The 17,146-nt window shown below is 39.7% G+C and overlaps 1 protein-coding gene across 2 annotated transcripts in view; it reads left to right on the forward strand.

Moving 5' to 3' along the window:
* LOC114663691 (thioredoxin reductase 1, cytoplasmic-like) overlaps positions 1–17,146 on the forward strand; it is a 119,210-nt gene that overhangs the window by 59,770 nt on the left and 42,294 nt on the right. For both annotated transcript variants that reach the window (XM_051929035.1, XM_028817605.2), the window contains exons 7-11: positions 887–1,002; positions 3,506–3,731; positions 10,333–10,425; positions 14,033–14,109; positions 16,644–16,800. In XM_051929035.1, coding sequence (XP_051784995.1) covers positions 887–1,002; positions 3,506–3,731; positions 10,333–10,425; positions 14,033–14,109; positions 16,644–16,800 — 669 coding nt within the window. The remainder of the gene's footprint in view (positions 1–886; positions 1,003–3,505; positions 3,732–10,332; positions 10,426–14,032; positions 14,110–16,643; positions 16,801–17,146) is intronic.

The raw sequence follows: 17,146 nt of genomic DNA on the forward strand, positions 1-17,146 counted from the left end.
CAGGAAACAGCTGTTACAGTAGAATAAGGGAAAACAAACTTTGGACTCTAGAGGACTGGAAAAACATCATTCCATAAGATGAATTTTAGCATATTGCAATGACGCCATGAATTCATGAGACCACCATCCATGTGCTTACTGTGTGGGCTGCTGATGGTATAATGGTGTTAGCACATTTTGGGGTCCTAAATATATCTAGAGCAACAAGTGAATGTCATAAGATTTCTACTTTTTTGCTAGTTAGCTACATCCTTTGATGGCTGCAGTGTCACTCTCTGCAAATGGGCTTTCAGGATTTTTTCAGAAACCTGTGAAATTGTCTTAACACAATGGCCTCTCAGGTCCTTAGATCTCAATCTAGTCAAGCATCTATGGGATCAGATGGAATGAGCTATTCATCATGCAGGCATACTACTACTACTGTCCTGCAAGAGCTTTAGTACATTTTGGCTAGTATATCTTTGATACATATTTGAATGCTGACTAATTTAGTGTATAGTGATGACAAACAGAAAATCAACACAATTTTGGATGTGCGTACGTAATACACAGTCACTTTTTGTATTTTTAAATTTGGAAGTCTCTTCACCATGCTGCATGAGTCTTGATTTGTTATTTTCACATTATCTGATACTCATTGGCCTGAAGTTTATATGGTTTTATTTCTTTTAGCTAAACTTACAAGAACAGCCCTGCTCTCAACATACTGGAATGCTGAGCACAAATGTGCCCCATTTTAAAAGAAAGTTAAAAACAGGTTAATCAAGAAAAATCAAAATTAAACCAACTGTGTGTGGAATTTTACATACTGTAGTTTGAGAAATGGGGTAGATTTATAGGATGTTTAATCCAAATATATCTTTAATGCTTGTTTTTTTGCTTCTAGGCAACAGACAAGAATATGAAGGAGACCTACCACACAGCAGCGGACTTCATCATAGCTACTGGAGAGAGACCAAGATATTTAGGCATTCCTGGGGACAAAGAACTCTGCATTACCAGGTGCATGGCTTATGTTTGTTACTAGTGGAGATACATTTTGGTATCAATCATTGATAGATGGCAGCTGCAGTGGCATGGTAATTAGTGCTGTGGCCTCACAGTCTTGAAATGTTGCTTAATTTCACCTACCATGTCTATGTGTGGCATTTGCATCCAGTTCCCCACACATTCCGAAGATGATGATTTAATTTGTAACTATAAATTGGTGTTGGTATTAAGATGAGTGACCTGGTAAACTAAGGGATTGCAGAAGGAAAGAGAATTATTGTAATCTCTGCAAGGTTCTAAGACAGAGGGGAAGAAAAAAATGCTGAGGATGTTGTACCTTGTATGTGCTCTGAATACAAATGAATGACTAGAGATAGAAGCACCCAAGAAAAGTGGGGAGGAGGACATCCATGGATGAACTTGATTCCCCTAGAGCACTAGGGTAAGGTAAACCAACAGTTATCATTGATGCCTAAAACTCATCATGTAGGGTCAAGCCATTGAGGTGTGGAAGAAGGTTAAAAGTTTTCCAGAATGACAGAGGAATGGTTGAGTATGAACCTTATTACTATTTTAATAAGACAGGCAGCAGAAAGCTCTATCACAGATAAGTGGCATTTTTTAACAACATGAAAGGTTCATGGATGCAGGGTGCTTTTGGATGCTTTACTCTGATTCTAGCTTGGAGAGAACCAATGCCAGAGAAGCCTAGTAAGATAATTGTGGTTCTTGCTAAGTGTTAATGCCCAGGGCAAAGGAACACTAGTTATGTGTTAAAAGGTCCTGGGCTTGGGTTGCATAGTGGGTCATAACTCCCCAAACAATTGATGATAAAAATTCCAGGTCTTTACAAACTGGAATCCACAACAGAACTGAAATGACTGAGCAAGATGACATTTATATAGGAGGGTTGGAGGAAGTATTGTCATTACGACCAGAACCGGGAGTGTTATCATTACCACCAGAACCAGTAATGACGTCCTTAGACTCAGGTGGGATTTCCTTTGGTTGGTCTGCAGAGGAAAGAGACAATGGGTCAGTGAACACTGCCACCCCATGGTCTGGCATGTAATTGCAAACATTAAAGCCGGTTAACTGCCTCCCATGTGCACATGTATGACACTGGCCATCACTCATCATCATTCCTAGGTTACTTGCTCACTTGGAAGATGCTAATGATAACGAGATGAGCATTACAGTTCTGTTATGTTGAATTGATGGACTAGCTGGGATGAAGAGGAGCTTGTTCTTTGACAGGTTGAGTTGAAGATCATGTTATTTCATCCAGGCTGTATTGTCAAATGAGACATGCTGAAATTCTGGCCTAATACTCTGTTGCCTTCAGGAGAGAATTACAAGTACAGCTGAGTGTCAGAGGCGTAATGCTGATATGAGTGGTCATTGGATGTTATGATAAGAACTATGGGGGAGGTATACAAGGAGCAGAGGACAGGGCCCATAATCTGATCCTTGGGGCAGCCCCATGTTTATTTAATATGACATTGACAGATCTCCCCTCCACGACCCCCGAAAGGATCTTTCTGAGATGTAGGAAGTGATACCTGGGTTGTCAAGAATGATCTTATGATTTACAGTATCAAAGGCAGAGGATAAATCACAAAGGATGAGAAATGGGGCCTCTTGGATTGGGCAACCATGGGACAAAGCTCCACTTTCTCCGTTAAGCGTTGCAAACATTGACTAAGGAAAACTATGGTCACAAGGAGTTACTAAGCAGAACTACAATCTCAACCTTTACTTCAACAATCCTAGCCTAATTGTCAGACTTAAAAAAGGTTATCTATTTTATAGAAGTGCTAATGGGTGGAGAGATGGAAGGAAAGTCAAAAAGAAAGTTAATGGTGGATATTTGTAAATTATTATCTGGTGATCAGCAGACAAATACCCATACTGTTGGATGAAGATCTCATGTCTTCATGGGCCAGTAGCAAGCTCTTATTCTACATGTTTTCTTATGAATATTGGTTTTTTTTTTTTGTAAGCATGTGGTGACATTCCCCTTATCTCTGGTCTTATATTTAGAAATATAGATATTTCAGGCTGCAGTGGGTTGGCACCCTGCCCGGGATTGGTTCCTGCCTTGTGCCCTGTGTTGGCTGGGATTGGCTCCAGCAGGCCCCCGTGACCCTGTGTTCAGATTCAGCGGGTTGGAAAATGGATGGATGGATGGATATTTCAGGACTTAGGCAATTTTTGCTCCTAACTAATAAGAGCCTACCAGCTTTCCCCTTGGAACAAATATCTATCTATCTATCTATCTATCTATCTATCTATCTATCTATCTATCTATCTATCTATCTATCTATCTATCTATCTATCTATCTATCTATCTATCTATCTATCTATCTATCTATCTATCTTAAAGGTAAACTTTTGTTTCAGGTATGACACAGAGACCTGTCAAAGTTCAGATAAGCAGTTTTAAAAGGTTGTTTTTTTTAATCCTGTTATACCTTTTTTTAAAGTTTGTGTTTCTTATCTCCTTTTTCTGCAGCGATGACTTGTTTTCTTTGCCACAAAGCCCTGGGCGGACACTGGTGGTTGGTGCCTCTTATGTGGCCCTGGAGTGTGCAGGCTTTTTGGCTGGGCTAGGCCTGGATGTCACAGTCATGGTGCGCTCCATCTTACTCAGGGGATTTGATCAGCAAATGGCAAACAAGATTGGAGAATACATGGAAGAGCATGGCATTTGTTTCCTTCGGGAGATAGTGCCCACCAAGGTTTGTCAGTACTCTGCTTAAGATCATCATAAAAAAAAATCTACACACAGATTGAAGCATTCTATGAGCAGCTGAAAATAGACTTTTAGCTTTGGTATCGACTCGATTTTATTACACCCGAAGTTTATTTCCTTCAAAGTTGGCACCATGTTGGAATTTTTGTTTGCCTCTCATCTGTTTTTGCCACCTACTCTATGCCATATATGACCACCAGGGGGCATGCCAACTCAGAAAGACCATACACAACAGACACAGGCACAAGTCCATCCATATTGTTAGTGGTAAACACTTTCCTTTCTTGGATTCCCACCTGCCCAGCACAGTGAACAGTCCAAAGGACAAATAACACAATCAATGCACCAAGCAGTTTGTCTTCTCTATTTTTTTTCCTCTATTTCCCTTCCACTTCCACTCCTCCTGGCAAACATTGTCCTCTTCCTCCCGACTCTGGCTCCTGGAATGAAGGCGGGTGACCAGGTGGCTCATTAGGGAGATCTGGAATCACTCCCAAGTGTGGTGAAAGCCCAAAGTAGGGCTCTGGAACTCCCCCTGGCTGAACTCAACAGTGTGTTGCCAGACTCCAACTCCCATGGAGCCCAGCAGAGATCCGAGGTGCTGCTGAAACCCAGGGGGTTTGCCATCTAGTGCTATGGGGTACGGGGTAGTGCCTTGTGTATATCTACGACAGCCTACCTGCTGCGAAAGGGTCCCGGCCATCCATCATACAAATTACACATATTCATCCATCCATCCATCCATTAATCAAACTGCTTAATCCAGTTGTATTGTTATAGGCTGCTGAAGCCCACCCCACTAATTTCAAAAAGAAGGCAAGAACTATCCCTGGACTAGATGTTAGTCCACCAAAGGACACTCTCACTCAGATGCCCACAGTAAACCAGTTTAGAACTGTCAGTTAAAAATAGATAGATAGATAGATAGATAGATAGATAGATAGATAGATAGATAGATAGATAGATAGATAGATAGATAGATAGATAGATAGATAGATAGATAGATAGATAGATAGATAGATAGATAGATAGATAGATAGATAGATAGATAGATAGATACTTTATTAATCCCAGGGGGAAATTCACATACTCCAGCAGCAAAAAATATTAAATTAAAGAGTAATAAAAAATGCAGGTAAAAAACAGACAATAACTTGAATAATGTTCAACGTTTACCCCCTCTGGTGGAATTGAAGAGTCGCATAGTTTGGGGGAGGAATGATCTTCTCAGTCTGTCAGTGGAGCAGGACAGTGACAGCAGTCTGTCGCTGAAACTGCTCCTCTGTCTGGAGATGACACTGTTTAATGGATGTAGTGGATTCTCCATAATTGATAGGAGCCTGCTGAGTGCCCGTTGCTCTGCTACGGATGTCAAACCATCCAGCTCTATGCCAACAATAGAGCCTGCCTTCCTCACCAGTTTGTCCAGGCGTGAGGCATCCTTCTTCTTAATGCTGCCTCCCCAGCACACCACTGCATAGAAGAGGGCACTCGCCACAACCATCTGATAGAACATCTGCAGCATCTTACTGCAGATGTTGAAGGATGCCAGTCTTCTAAGGAAGTACAGGCGGCTCTGTCCTTTCTTGCACAGAGAATCAGTATTGGCAGTCCAGTCCAATTTATCGTCCAGCTGCACTCCCAGGTATTTATAGGTCTGCACCCTCTGCACACAGTCACCTCTGATGATCACGGGGTCCATGAGGGGCCTGGGTCTCCTAAAATCCACCACCAGTTCCTTGGTTTTGCTGGTGTTCAGTTGTAGGTGGTTTAAGTCGCACCATTTAACAAAGTCCTTGATGAGGTTTCTATACTCCTCCTCCTGCCCACTCCTGATGCAGCCCACGATAGCAGTGTCGTCAGCAAACTTTTGCACGTGGCAGGACTCCGAGTTATACCCATGCAGCAAATTATATACACTGGGTCTGTTTATGTTAGATAGCTCAGAGTAATTTCATTAATTTAAGAAACACTTTTTTGCATATTTATGTGTTCAGAAAGTGAACGTTCTGCTTAGTCTTGGATAGATGCATATTATACATAACAACAACAACAACATTTATTTATATAGCACATTTTCATACAAACAATGTAGCTCAAAGTGCTTTACATAATGAAGAAAGAGGAAAAAGACAAAATAATTAAAATTAGGGAACACTAATTAACATAGAATAAAAGTAAGGTCCGATGGTCAGGTAGGACAGAAAAAACAAAACAAAAAAAATTCCAGACGGCTGAAGAAAAAAATAAAATCTGCAGGGGTTCCAGGCCATGAGACCACCCAGGCCCCTCTAGGCATTCTACCTAACATAAATGACCTCAATCAGTCCTCATTGTATTCAGGGTTCTCATGGAAGAATTTGATGATGATGGTCATCATAGGACTGCAAATTTTGACTTAAGAATTTTTATGTTATATGAAACAGTATTCTGAGTTCCAGTAAAAAAAAAAGCTCTAACTCGGTGGGTTATAGAGAGTTTTTTCCAATAAGCCCTTGCCGTGGCTCTGTCACAAGGCTAAGCTATAGTCACATTAATGGAGGAGAAGGTCTTGGTGCAGCACAATCAGTAAATAATAAATACAAAGGTCATGATATGTTACTGCAGTTATTATATACCACATGTCTTTTTTTAGGTGTAAAATATTTTGGCTTGGGTAGCTTCGTGGGTCTGAATCCATCCTATTGCTGTCTGTGTGAATTTTGATTATTCTGCATCTGCCTTTGTGGGTTCTCCCCCCATATCTGAAAGATGTTCATGTTAAGGGAACTCGTGGCTCTAAAATTGTTGCAGTGTTAGTGAGTGTGGCTGCGTGTGTGCTGTTTGATGCCTTGGGCTGGATGCTTCTCCTACAGACTCCAGCTTTGTCAGAATTTGATTAAGCTGGTTCAAGATTGCATCTATCATAATTGAAGGGGATATCCATACAACCAGAACACAAACTCCTGCTGTGAATTTCCTATCCTGAAACACATGATTCTAGTTATTAACTCACAACAAAATGGTTTAATCAATATGGTTGCACAAATAATACTTTGGCTGAAGGTTAAGGAGTTTCAGGCATATGAAAGATCTAGTCAGTTTCTTTTAAACATAACCTTTGTATTTAGTGAGTCCACCAGATGTCCAGAGCATCTCTTAGCCATATGTCCTTCTTCCCTTATGTTGTAGGAAGCTTCCAAAGTTACCAGAGCTAGTGGCCATCTTAAAGTAAGTGTGTCCAGTGCACCTTCATGTGAAATGAGCTGACCATTCTTCAGGGTCCTCCTGCTCCAGTGGGTCCTGCAACACATTAGATAGATAGATAGATAGATAGATAGATAGATAGATAGATAGATAGATAGATAGATAGATAGATAGATAGATAGATAGATAGATAGATAGATAGATAGATAGATAGATAGATAGATAGATAGATAGATAGATAGATAGATAGATAGATAGATAGATAGATAGATAGATACTTTATTAATCCCAATGGGAAATTCACATTCTTCAGCAGCAGCATACTGATACAATAAATAATATTAAAATAAAGAATGATAATAATGCAGGTGAAAAACAGACAATAACTATGTATAATGTTAAATGTTAACGTTTACCCCCCCGGATGGAATTAAAGAGTCGCATAGTTTGGGGGAGGAACGATCTCCTCAATCTGTCAGTGGAGCAGGACAGTGACAGCAGTCTGTCGCTGAAGCTGCTCTTCTGTCTGGAGATGATACTATTAAGTGGATGCAGTGGATTCTCCATAATTGATAGGAGCCTGCTGAGCGCCCTTCGCTCTGCCACAGATGTTAAACTGTCCAGCTCCATGCCAACAATAGAGCTTGCCTTCCTCACCAGTTTGTCCAGGCGTGAGGCGTCTTTCCTCTTAATGCTGCCTCCCCAGCACACCACTGCGTAGAAGAGGGCGCTCGCCACATTACTGAAAGAGGCAGGGGTACTGTTTTCAATTTTGACCTCTGAAGTCTCTGATGTCTCTTCCGGGTTTCTTCCGTTCCCTCATTGAGAGTGTCCTTTTGAGAAAATGTCCAGTCTTAGTCTAAAAAGACAAGAGAACAGTATTTGAGGTATCAAAACTCCCTTATCTGTTTCAACAGGATTTCTGCTGTACTCATCATGTGGACACAGTATAACAAGGAGAAGGAGCAAACTATGCTACTATGTATATATGATTTTCTGTGCAGAAATGCAATTAATTCTCAAATGTGTATATCATAATTACTGTTGTTATTTGTATTACTATTAACAAGACCTAATACTAAGTAATATTTTAGTAAACTTATCATTGTTTTGTTCATTTTTGTTCTTAACTGTAATTTATTGTGTAAATAAAAAAATCATTAATTGGCAAACAATTTGAATTTTATTTCTTGCGTTATAAAATAGTACATTAAAGATATTTTTTCAAATAACAGTCTTACTCCTTTCCTGTTTTTTTATATATAGGACACACAGACTGGACAGGCACTGAAATTTGGTATTTTTCAAGTCAAATGTATTTCTTCACAAGCATGGTATATATGCATTTGCCACATGAAATTGTGTTCTAAACTTAAGTATTCTCTATAAATTAAAAAATAAATCTTGCCTGCCTTGGCATTATACGTGCCTTGACCATGGGAAAGGTGCTATATAGACAAAATGTATTATTATTATTATTATTATTATTATTATAATGGAGACTATAAGAAAACATGCCTTCCATGTTTCTGATGCATGTTTGTGACAAAGGGATCTAGAAAAAAATCGTTTTATTGTATATTCCCAATTTTTCTTAGGTAAGGATGTGTCTTCTTTTTGTTTGTGTGATATGAGGAATTCTCAAATAAATGCGGAAATAAATCAACATGATACCAAGCATGTAGCAGGAAAAATGTACTGTGATTTTGTGGGGTGAAAGGTTATTGTGGAGGAAGACAAGCACTAAGTTAGCTTGCACAGTTGGACTTATTTAAAATGGCCCAATCACTTAATATAAATGTTTTTTTTTATTCAAAAATGACATGCATAAGCAATTTTACAATGTGTGTGCAATCGCATGATGAGGAACAATGCTTGGTAACTTTCTCAGTTTGAAAAATGCATATACTGTATTTGCTATTTTGTTAAGCTTTTATTTTCTAGTGGTCTTCAATGTCCCATAGACTCCATTTTAAAATGCCAGGCCAGGCAAAATATTTTTTATGTTTATGGAAAATGCTTAACTTTAAAACACAATTTTTCATAGAAAATGCATATATACCATGTCTTTGAAGAAATAACTTGGACTTGAAAACCACCAAACATATCCTTTAGCAAGCAAGCTAAGTGCAATTCTTGTGCCATCCTTCGGTGGCAGCAGTAGGATGTCAAATATGAGGTAGCATTACTTTCTGCAATCTGCTTAACCCAATCCAGAATTGTGGGTGGCCAGAGCTTATCAAGTGCAAAACAGCAAACAACCACAAATGGGGTGCCAGTCCATTTCCGAGTCCCCTCAGGTTTGATTTTAATAACATTTCATTAACATAAATGAAGATGAGCTGAAATGTTGTTAATCCCTTCTCAGTTTGTTTACTCAAGATGCACTGATTTCTTATACTCATATTATATCCATCCATCCATCCATTTTCCAACCCGCTGAATCCGAACACAGGGTCACGGGGGTCTGCTGGAGCCAATCCCAGCCAACACAGGGCACAAGTCAGGAACCAATCCCGGGCAGGTTGCCAACCCACCGCAGGACACACACAAACACACCCACACACCAAGCACACACTAGGGACAATTTAGAATCGCCAGTCCACCTAACTTGCATGTCTTTGGACTGTGGGAGGAAACCCACGCAGACATGGGGAGAACATACAAACTCCACGCAGGGAGGACCCAGGAAGCGAACCCAGGTCTCCTAACTGCGAGGCAGCAGCACTACCACTGCGCCACCATGCCACCCACTCATATTATATAATTATACTTATTCTTATATAGATTACTGTAATGCTATTCTATCTGGCATCCCACAAAAACGTATCCATCGCTTACAACTTGTTCAAAATTCTGCTGCCAGAATAATAACCTGCTGTTCTAAATCCACTGAACATATTACACCTCTTCTCACTCAACTTCACTGGCTCCCTGTTAACTACAGAATACAATACTAAATACTGCTCTTAACATTTAAAGCTCTCCACAACCTCACTGATCTCCTCCAGACTTAAACTCCTTCTCACTCACTCAGATCCTCATCTGCAGCTCGACTTTCTGTACCGCACATCAAACTCAGTTCTATGGGAGCTCGAGCATCTCTCAAAGTGCTCCTCAACTCTGGAATTCTCTTCCCTCTCATATATGTCAGCTCGACTCAATAACACATTTTAAAACTACCCTCAAAACTTATCTTTTCAAGCTGGCATACCAATTGTGAATTCTACACTGTTATTCACTGTTATCTTTATTTGTTTGCTAATTATTGCTTTGTGATTAATCATTCTCTTGTTTTTACTTTACTAATGTTGTTTCATTTTATTGTAAGGTGACCTTGAGTACTAAGAAAGGCGCCTATTAAATAAAATGTATTATTATTATTATTATACTCCCAACAGATTGAAAGGATTGAAGAAGGCACACCAGGAAAGCTAAGAGTCACAGCAACGTCTGTTAAAGATGGAGAAAATCACGAAGGAGAATATAATACAGTAAGTTCAGTAGTTCAATTCATTTCAGTAGTACAGTAACTGGTGTTTTTCACACAAAAAGGACTCCATCTCTTCTTGTAAGATATTTAGGAGTCAACAACCACTAAGAATTCCATCCATCCATCCATTTTCCAACCCGCTGAATCCGAACACAGGGTCAAGAGGGTCTGCTGGAGCCAATCCCAGCCAACACAGGGCACAAGGCAGGAAACAATCCTGGGCAGGGTGCCAGCCCACCGCAGGACACACACAAACACACCAAGCACACACTAGGGCCAATTTAGAATCGCCAATCCACCTAACCTGCATGTCTTTGGACTGTGGGAGGAAACCGGAGCGCCCGGAGGAAACCCACGCAGACACGGGGAGAACATGCAAACTCCATGCAGGGAGGACCCAGGAATCGAACCCAGGTCCCCAGATCTCCCAACTGCGAGGCAGCAGCGCTACCCATTGTGCCACCGTGCCGCCCCACCACTAAGAATTAATTTTGATAATTTAGTCAATGGTGTTATAATAAATTATGCTTCCAAACCAGGATAACAGATATGTAGGAATCATTCCTCAGTAATGGATTAGATGTTGGACTACCAGTACAGTCCATGCTATTGGGTTATTTATTCATGTCTTTAGTCTGTTGGTTCCTTCTTCTGAATTGTTCTCACTTCTTCTTTTAGTTCTATCTCATGTTAATGTTTTACATTTCATCTAATTTTATTCGGTTTTCTGTCTCTAATTCTTTCAACTTTTCCTCCTTCAAGTTTTTGCAACTACATCTGTTTATAATCAGACCGATATTGTAGCTTGTAAGTACAAATATATAACTCCACCACTTTTTCTGTAATTCAAAAATCAATGTAACAGACTTTAACTTGAACCCGATGAAAAGCTCTAACTATCTCTGCAGTTGTTGATATATTTACTCAGTTGCCAGTTCTGTTGTTTTATTATATACAGTTGTGTGAGCTGACTGTGGAACTTGCCGTCAAGTTGGTTTAACTTATAAAAATGATTGGAAGAGACTGTGGAAGTCTACATAGAAGAGCAGCTCTTGAGTAATAGTGGGACAGTTATCATGGGTTTAAGACACGATCAATCCCACCTCACTGACACTGGAAATGTTGCATTTCTCTACAAAGCCAGGATTGTGTTTTGCATGGACAATTTGATTTAGAGTTTTTTAGATGCTTAAGTTTATATCTTCCTTAATTCATTTATTTTGGCTATTCTAAATTGACAGACATTTTGAGTCAATTTGCTACTTGATTTAATGTATGATGGGAAATGGAGTTCTGACCTCTGCAAAGTTTCTCCTCATGAATAGATCACAAATGAGGTGGGCTGAGTGAGTCTGCCATTTTATTTATCACGCTTCTTTATTAGGGTAACATGCTGATCTGAAGCCGTCTTGTTGCAAAGTAAGCAAAACAATAAATGGTCACCTAAACAAGAGGGGTTCTCCTTTGGTTCCACACAGGTGTTTTTTCTTCTCCACATGGATAACAGAACCCAATCTCATGCTCTCCATAAGTGAGCAGATTGTGATGAGGACTCAACCAATACAAAATAATCATTACATTAGCACGCCTGGTCACTAGAAGGTGGATATTTATTGTACGTATTTCTTTTTTACCATCACCCCATATAGGGCTTTCTGTTGCTCCTTTATACAGTGCTGGCTGGGAGAATGGATTTGGATCTCTCAGGTCTAACTCCTTTTAAATTATTAGCACACCCCATCACTTAGCCAAAAGTGAATTATTGGAATGTCATTATAATTATCATTTCTGTTTTTTCATAAATGTATTTTTTTCTTTGTGGTGTACAGTGGAAATACTGTACAATGCACATTTTTGTATCAAGTAAAGTAAAGTTGGGGCGCATGCACTGGTAAAGTGCATTGCCACACCCACTACATAACAAAACAGCTCGGGATCCTGGTTGGCAGCCCCTCAGGCAGACACGCGGTCCAGTCCCACCCTCCAGAAATGACCCTCTATCTGCCGCAGCCAGGTATTACATGGGCGACCCCTTGGCCTGGTCCAGCCACTTCGGTCCCCAACAATGAGGATCTTATGAGCCAGATCACCCTCGGGGAAACGCGCCACATGGCCGTAGTGCCGTAAATGACGATGCCTCACAATGCAGGTAATGTGCCTCATTCGGGACTCCATGAGCAACCGCTCATTCGACACAAAGTCAAACCAACGGTACCCAAGGATTTTCTGGAGAGACATAGTACCAAAGGAGTCCAGTCTTCGTCTCAGGTCACTGGATAGCGTCCAAGTCTTGCAACCATATAGCAAGACAGGAAGCACCAGGACTTGGACCTTTGTGCTTTTGCAAAAATATCAGGAGTACCACACACCCCTTTCCAGCGACCTCATGACCCCCCCATGCTATCCCAGTTCATCTACTGACTTCATACGATGAGTCACCAGAGACATGAATGTCACTGCCAAGGTAAGTAAACCTTTCAGCAAGGTCGACACTCACTCTGTAGACAGACACACTGCTGATGGCTGTACCCAAGAGTTCATTAAAGGCCTGGATCTTGGTTTTTATCCATGACACTTGCAAGCCTAGACACTCAGACTTTTGTATTATATGCAATTTTAAACTAAATGCCTTCCAGAGAAGATTAAATTAAAACAAATTACAATAATCATAAGTTAGTAATAAAAAAAAGTAAATGAAAATGTATTAATATTCTCAAAATATGTCAGTGAGGAAAGAGGGAAAGTTTTGAATCTTTTATAAGGTTGAGACAGAAGGAGAGTTTTTAACAAAGCCACAGAGAGAAGTTGATCAATATTACATTTCACATTTCTTTGGAGGACGTCATGGTGGCACAGTAATAGCACTGCTGCCTCGCAGTAAGAAGACCAGGGTTTTCTTCCTAGGTCCTCCCTGCACAGAGTGGGTATGTTCTCCCCGTGTTTTCTGTCCAAAGACATACAGATTAGGTGGATTGGCGACACTGAATTGATCCTAGTGTGTGTTTGGTATAGGTGAGTGTGTGAGTGTTTGCCCTGTGATGGACTGGCACCATGTCCATTGTTTCTTCCTGCCTTGTGCCCTGTGCTAGCTGTGATAGGCTCCAGCTCCCTTGGATTAAGCAGGTTAGAAAATGAGATGACATTCCTGTGGATCAATCATGAGCAAGTCATTTGACCTGCCTGTGCTGCAATGGGAAAAACAAAAGAAATGTAATCAGTTGTATCATAAATGTTGGAAGTCGCCTTGGATAAAGGTGTCAGCCAAATAAGTAAATGAATGAATGAATTAAAGCATGCAAACAGTGCAGGTGAAAGGCACACCGTGAGGCCCCTCAGGTCCTGAATCAATAGTATTTTCATCTTATTAGCTAAACAGAGATTGACAAACTGTGTTAAGATGACTACTCTCTCTTTCCTTGTTAAAAAGTTTCCTTTTTTCCATTTACCATCTGAAATCATTTAAACACAAAGTTCTTCAATGCATGTATTTTTCAATGCATATGTCCTATGTATATAATAAATGCATGGCCTCTTTAGGAAAAACTGGTATAGATTTCCTAATGCCTACTTTCTATTTCCATGTAATAACATTGACCTCTGCACTGTAGGTTTTACTTGCGATTGGAAGAGATGCCTGCACTCACTCAATTGGACTGGAAAATGTCGGAGTGAAACTTAATGAAAAGTAAGCTAACATTGTTCATCATTGTGGTGTCTTAGCAAATTAGTCCCGGACCGATGAGTGGAACTAAGCAGTTCATGTAAAACGGATTATAGAATAAAGAGGAATTGCAATGTTTAAGAAAAAGATTGAATCTGATTATGGCAGGTAAAATAAATGGCCTTATCAGCTTGTGGTCTCTGTCTGTCATCTGTAGTCACTTTATAGAAAGATGCTGTGAAATTATTCTATGAGTCAATCCAGTGTCTTGAAGTGCCGACACATATGTGTCTAAAAAGCTGGTTAAGTTTGATGATGATATTAAACTGGTGAAATGCTGGACAAAAATGGATGTTTACTGTGTTTACTGTACAACATGGGTTCTCAAATTCATAAAGGAACTGGGCCACTTAGAATAAACATATGTGAGGGTGGGTGACCACACTGTTGTACTGATTATTTTTAAAATGTAATCGTACCCTACAATTCTGTGCTTGTTTTCAGTTCAGTTAACACTTCATGTGCATTATTGTCAGATTTTTGATTGAATTGTTTTGGCAAGGTGTTAGCTTTTCAAGCTGTTGAGAAGTCAAGCAATATGACGCCTTTTATTGGCTAACTAAACCGATTACAATATGCAAGCTTCCAAAACAACAAAAAACAGAATGCTGCTTTAAAAAGGAACAACTTAAAACATTATAAAAACAATGTAATACAAAAAAACATATTCTTGAATAGCACTCTTTACTGAGTGCAAGTGTATTTTAGCTATGAACAATTCACAATTGCAATACAAGTGTAGATTGTACTAATTACTAAATACAGAATTAGTACACATATAGAGTTGTTAAAACACACGAAGAACAATATAGAAACCAACTAAACGTAAATGAAAACCAACAATGTCTCTCCATTGATTAACTGATGAATTATGGCTAGCTGAATACAAAGGAAATTAAAAGTATAAAAGAAAAAGCCAAAGACATAAGACAGACACAGTCACAGTCCTGGACACGTTGGGCAACTGGCTACCTATCCCTTCCTTGGTTTTCTATAGTGGAGTGTGTGCTGGTCCTCCGATTTGATGAGAGAATCTTTCTGTCTAATGATTCCAAAGCTCCTTTATCCAAGATGCAGGAGAGCAGCCTGGCAGTAGAACAGGAGCACCCCGTGCTTTCAAATAACTAACAGAAATGCGGGATGCACAGCTAATCAGAAGCTCTAGTCAGGGTATGCTAGACTAAAGTTGTGAGACTTCAGCCTTGATTAAAAAGCTGAGACTGAAGTGGCATCTCTTATATTAGCAGGCAGAGTCCAACGTGAATCCAGAATCTGAAGAACAATACCTTAAGTAAGCCAAAAGAACAACAACTAAAGAATAAAAACTGAGCACATATAAATCAAAAATTCTCAATCCAAAAATGAGAAAGTGGCGTAATATGAGCAAGAGCACATGTCACATGATCAGCAGCAAGCATAGCAACTGCAAATAACAGGGCCACAGAAATGCAAAATCATCACAAAATTGTGATAAACATCCAAGTACGCAATACAGTGTGGCGTCAAGGTGACATCACTACCATAATGTAGCCAAATGACTTCAGAAAGACAAAACATAAGTTTATGACACAGTTATTTTAAAAGAATTGTTCTTCCAATACAAGGAAGTGGTACAAGTGTTGCGCGGTCTTAAGAAAGAGATGAAAACTAGTAATGGAAGTGGAACAAATCCATGTGCTTATGAATGTGGAAGGAAATACCTTCTGATCTAGTCATGCTTGATTGTCACCTTACTTTTTGCATATGCTATTATGATTTAAGTCATTTAATTTTGATTGTTTGTTCATATGATGTATTACGGAATTGTGCATCACAGACTTGATTTGATTGGTTGAAGAGTAACTGCATTTGCATGAATGAATGCATTATTTAGAAAGTGTGTCATCACAGCTTTAGCATTTAGCACTAATAATTTATTTTTATGACTCATTTTTTAATGCCACATCTTCTTTGAACCTTCTATAATCAGAGGGTTTAGCTTCAGTTTTGTTTTGTTTAAATGGGAAGGGTAAAGCACCAAAAAATGTGGTTACAACTCAGAGTTTGTTTGCTTCTCTAAAGTTTGCTTTCTTAATAACAGAAATTCTTTTTTTTGACCAGCATGGTAATTGACTACAAACAATAATTTTGAATTATTCACTTGTGGACAAATTCAAACAGTCATGACAGTGCCTGCCCACAGTTTCAGAATAGATGGGGTGAGACTGTGTTGTCAGCTTAAAACAGGCCACCTGCAAAATATCTGAGTGGAATTTAAGGGCTACAGAAAGCTCAAGGGTACATCTAACTTAGTGTTCTTGGCAAAGGCAAAGAACTGAAATCTGACCAAAGTGTTTAAATTTGGGAGGCGTATTTACTTTTGTTCTTTTGTGAATGTGTTTTATAAATGCACTATACAGCACGTTTTTTTTTAATATGCAAGAACATCTTTAGGCATTATTCTGGCTCTGAAACAACTGAAGGAAAACACTTTCTTTTCACACTTCCTACTTGATTAGGACAGGAAAAGTGCCTGTGAATGAGAAAGAGCAAACAAATGTGCCACACATCTATGCTATTGGAGACATATTGGAGGGCAAGTTGGAGCTGACACCTGTGGCAATTCAAGCTGGGCGACTTCTGGCAAGAAGGCTGTATGGAGGGCAAAACACTGAGGTAAAAAGTACAGTGACATTTATGTTTTGTTATGTACAAAAATCATGTGTGCCTCTCTTTTAACCAATAATTCTATGAAGGCCACCCTCCAACCTGCAGGGAAAGCTTGGGAGTTGGTGGCAGAATTTGCACTCCAGCCTCTATAAAAAAACTCTCACACTGTTCCATTTCATCTGTGGTGCTGAGGTGTCACCCATTGCATGGCTGCACTTGGGTCCTAATCTGGGATCCTGAGGTGGTTTGTAAAGTGGTGGGTGAGGCGATGCGCTGTATCAGTGCTGCTCCAAATCTCTTCCACCAGTAGTACCTGATTTTTTTTTTCTTCTTCATAACCCTTAGAACTGTG

The sequence above is a fragment of the Erpetoichthys calabaricus genome, chromosome 1, assembly GCF_900747795.2.
Source record: "Erpetoichthys calabaricus chromosome 1, fErpCal1.3, whole genome shotgun sequence".
Lineage (NCBI taxonomy): Eukaryota > Metazoa > Chordata > Cladistia > Polypteriformes > Polypteridae > Erpetoichthys > Erpetoichthys calabaricus.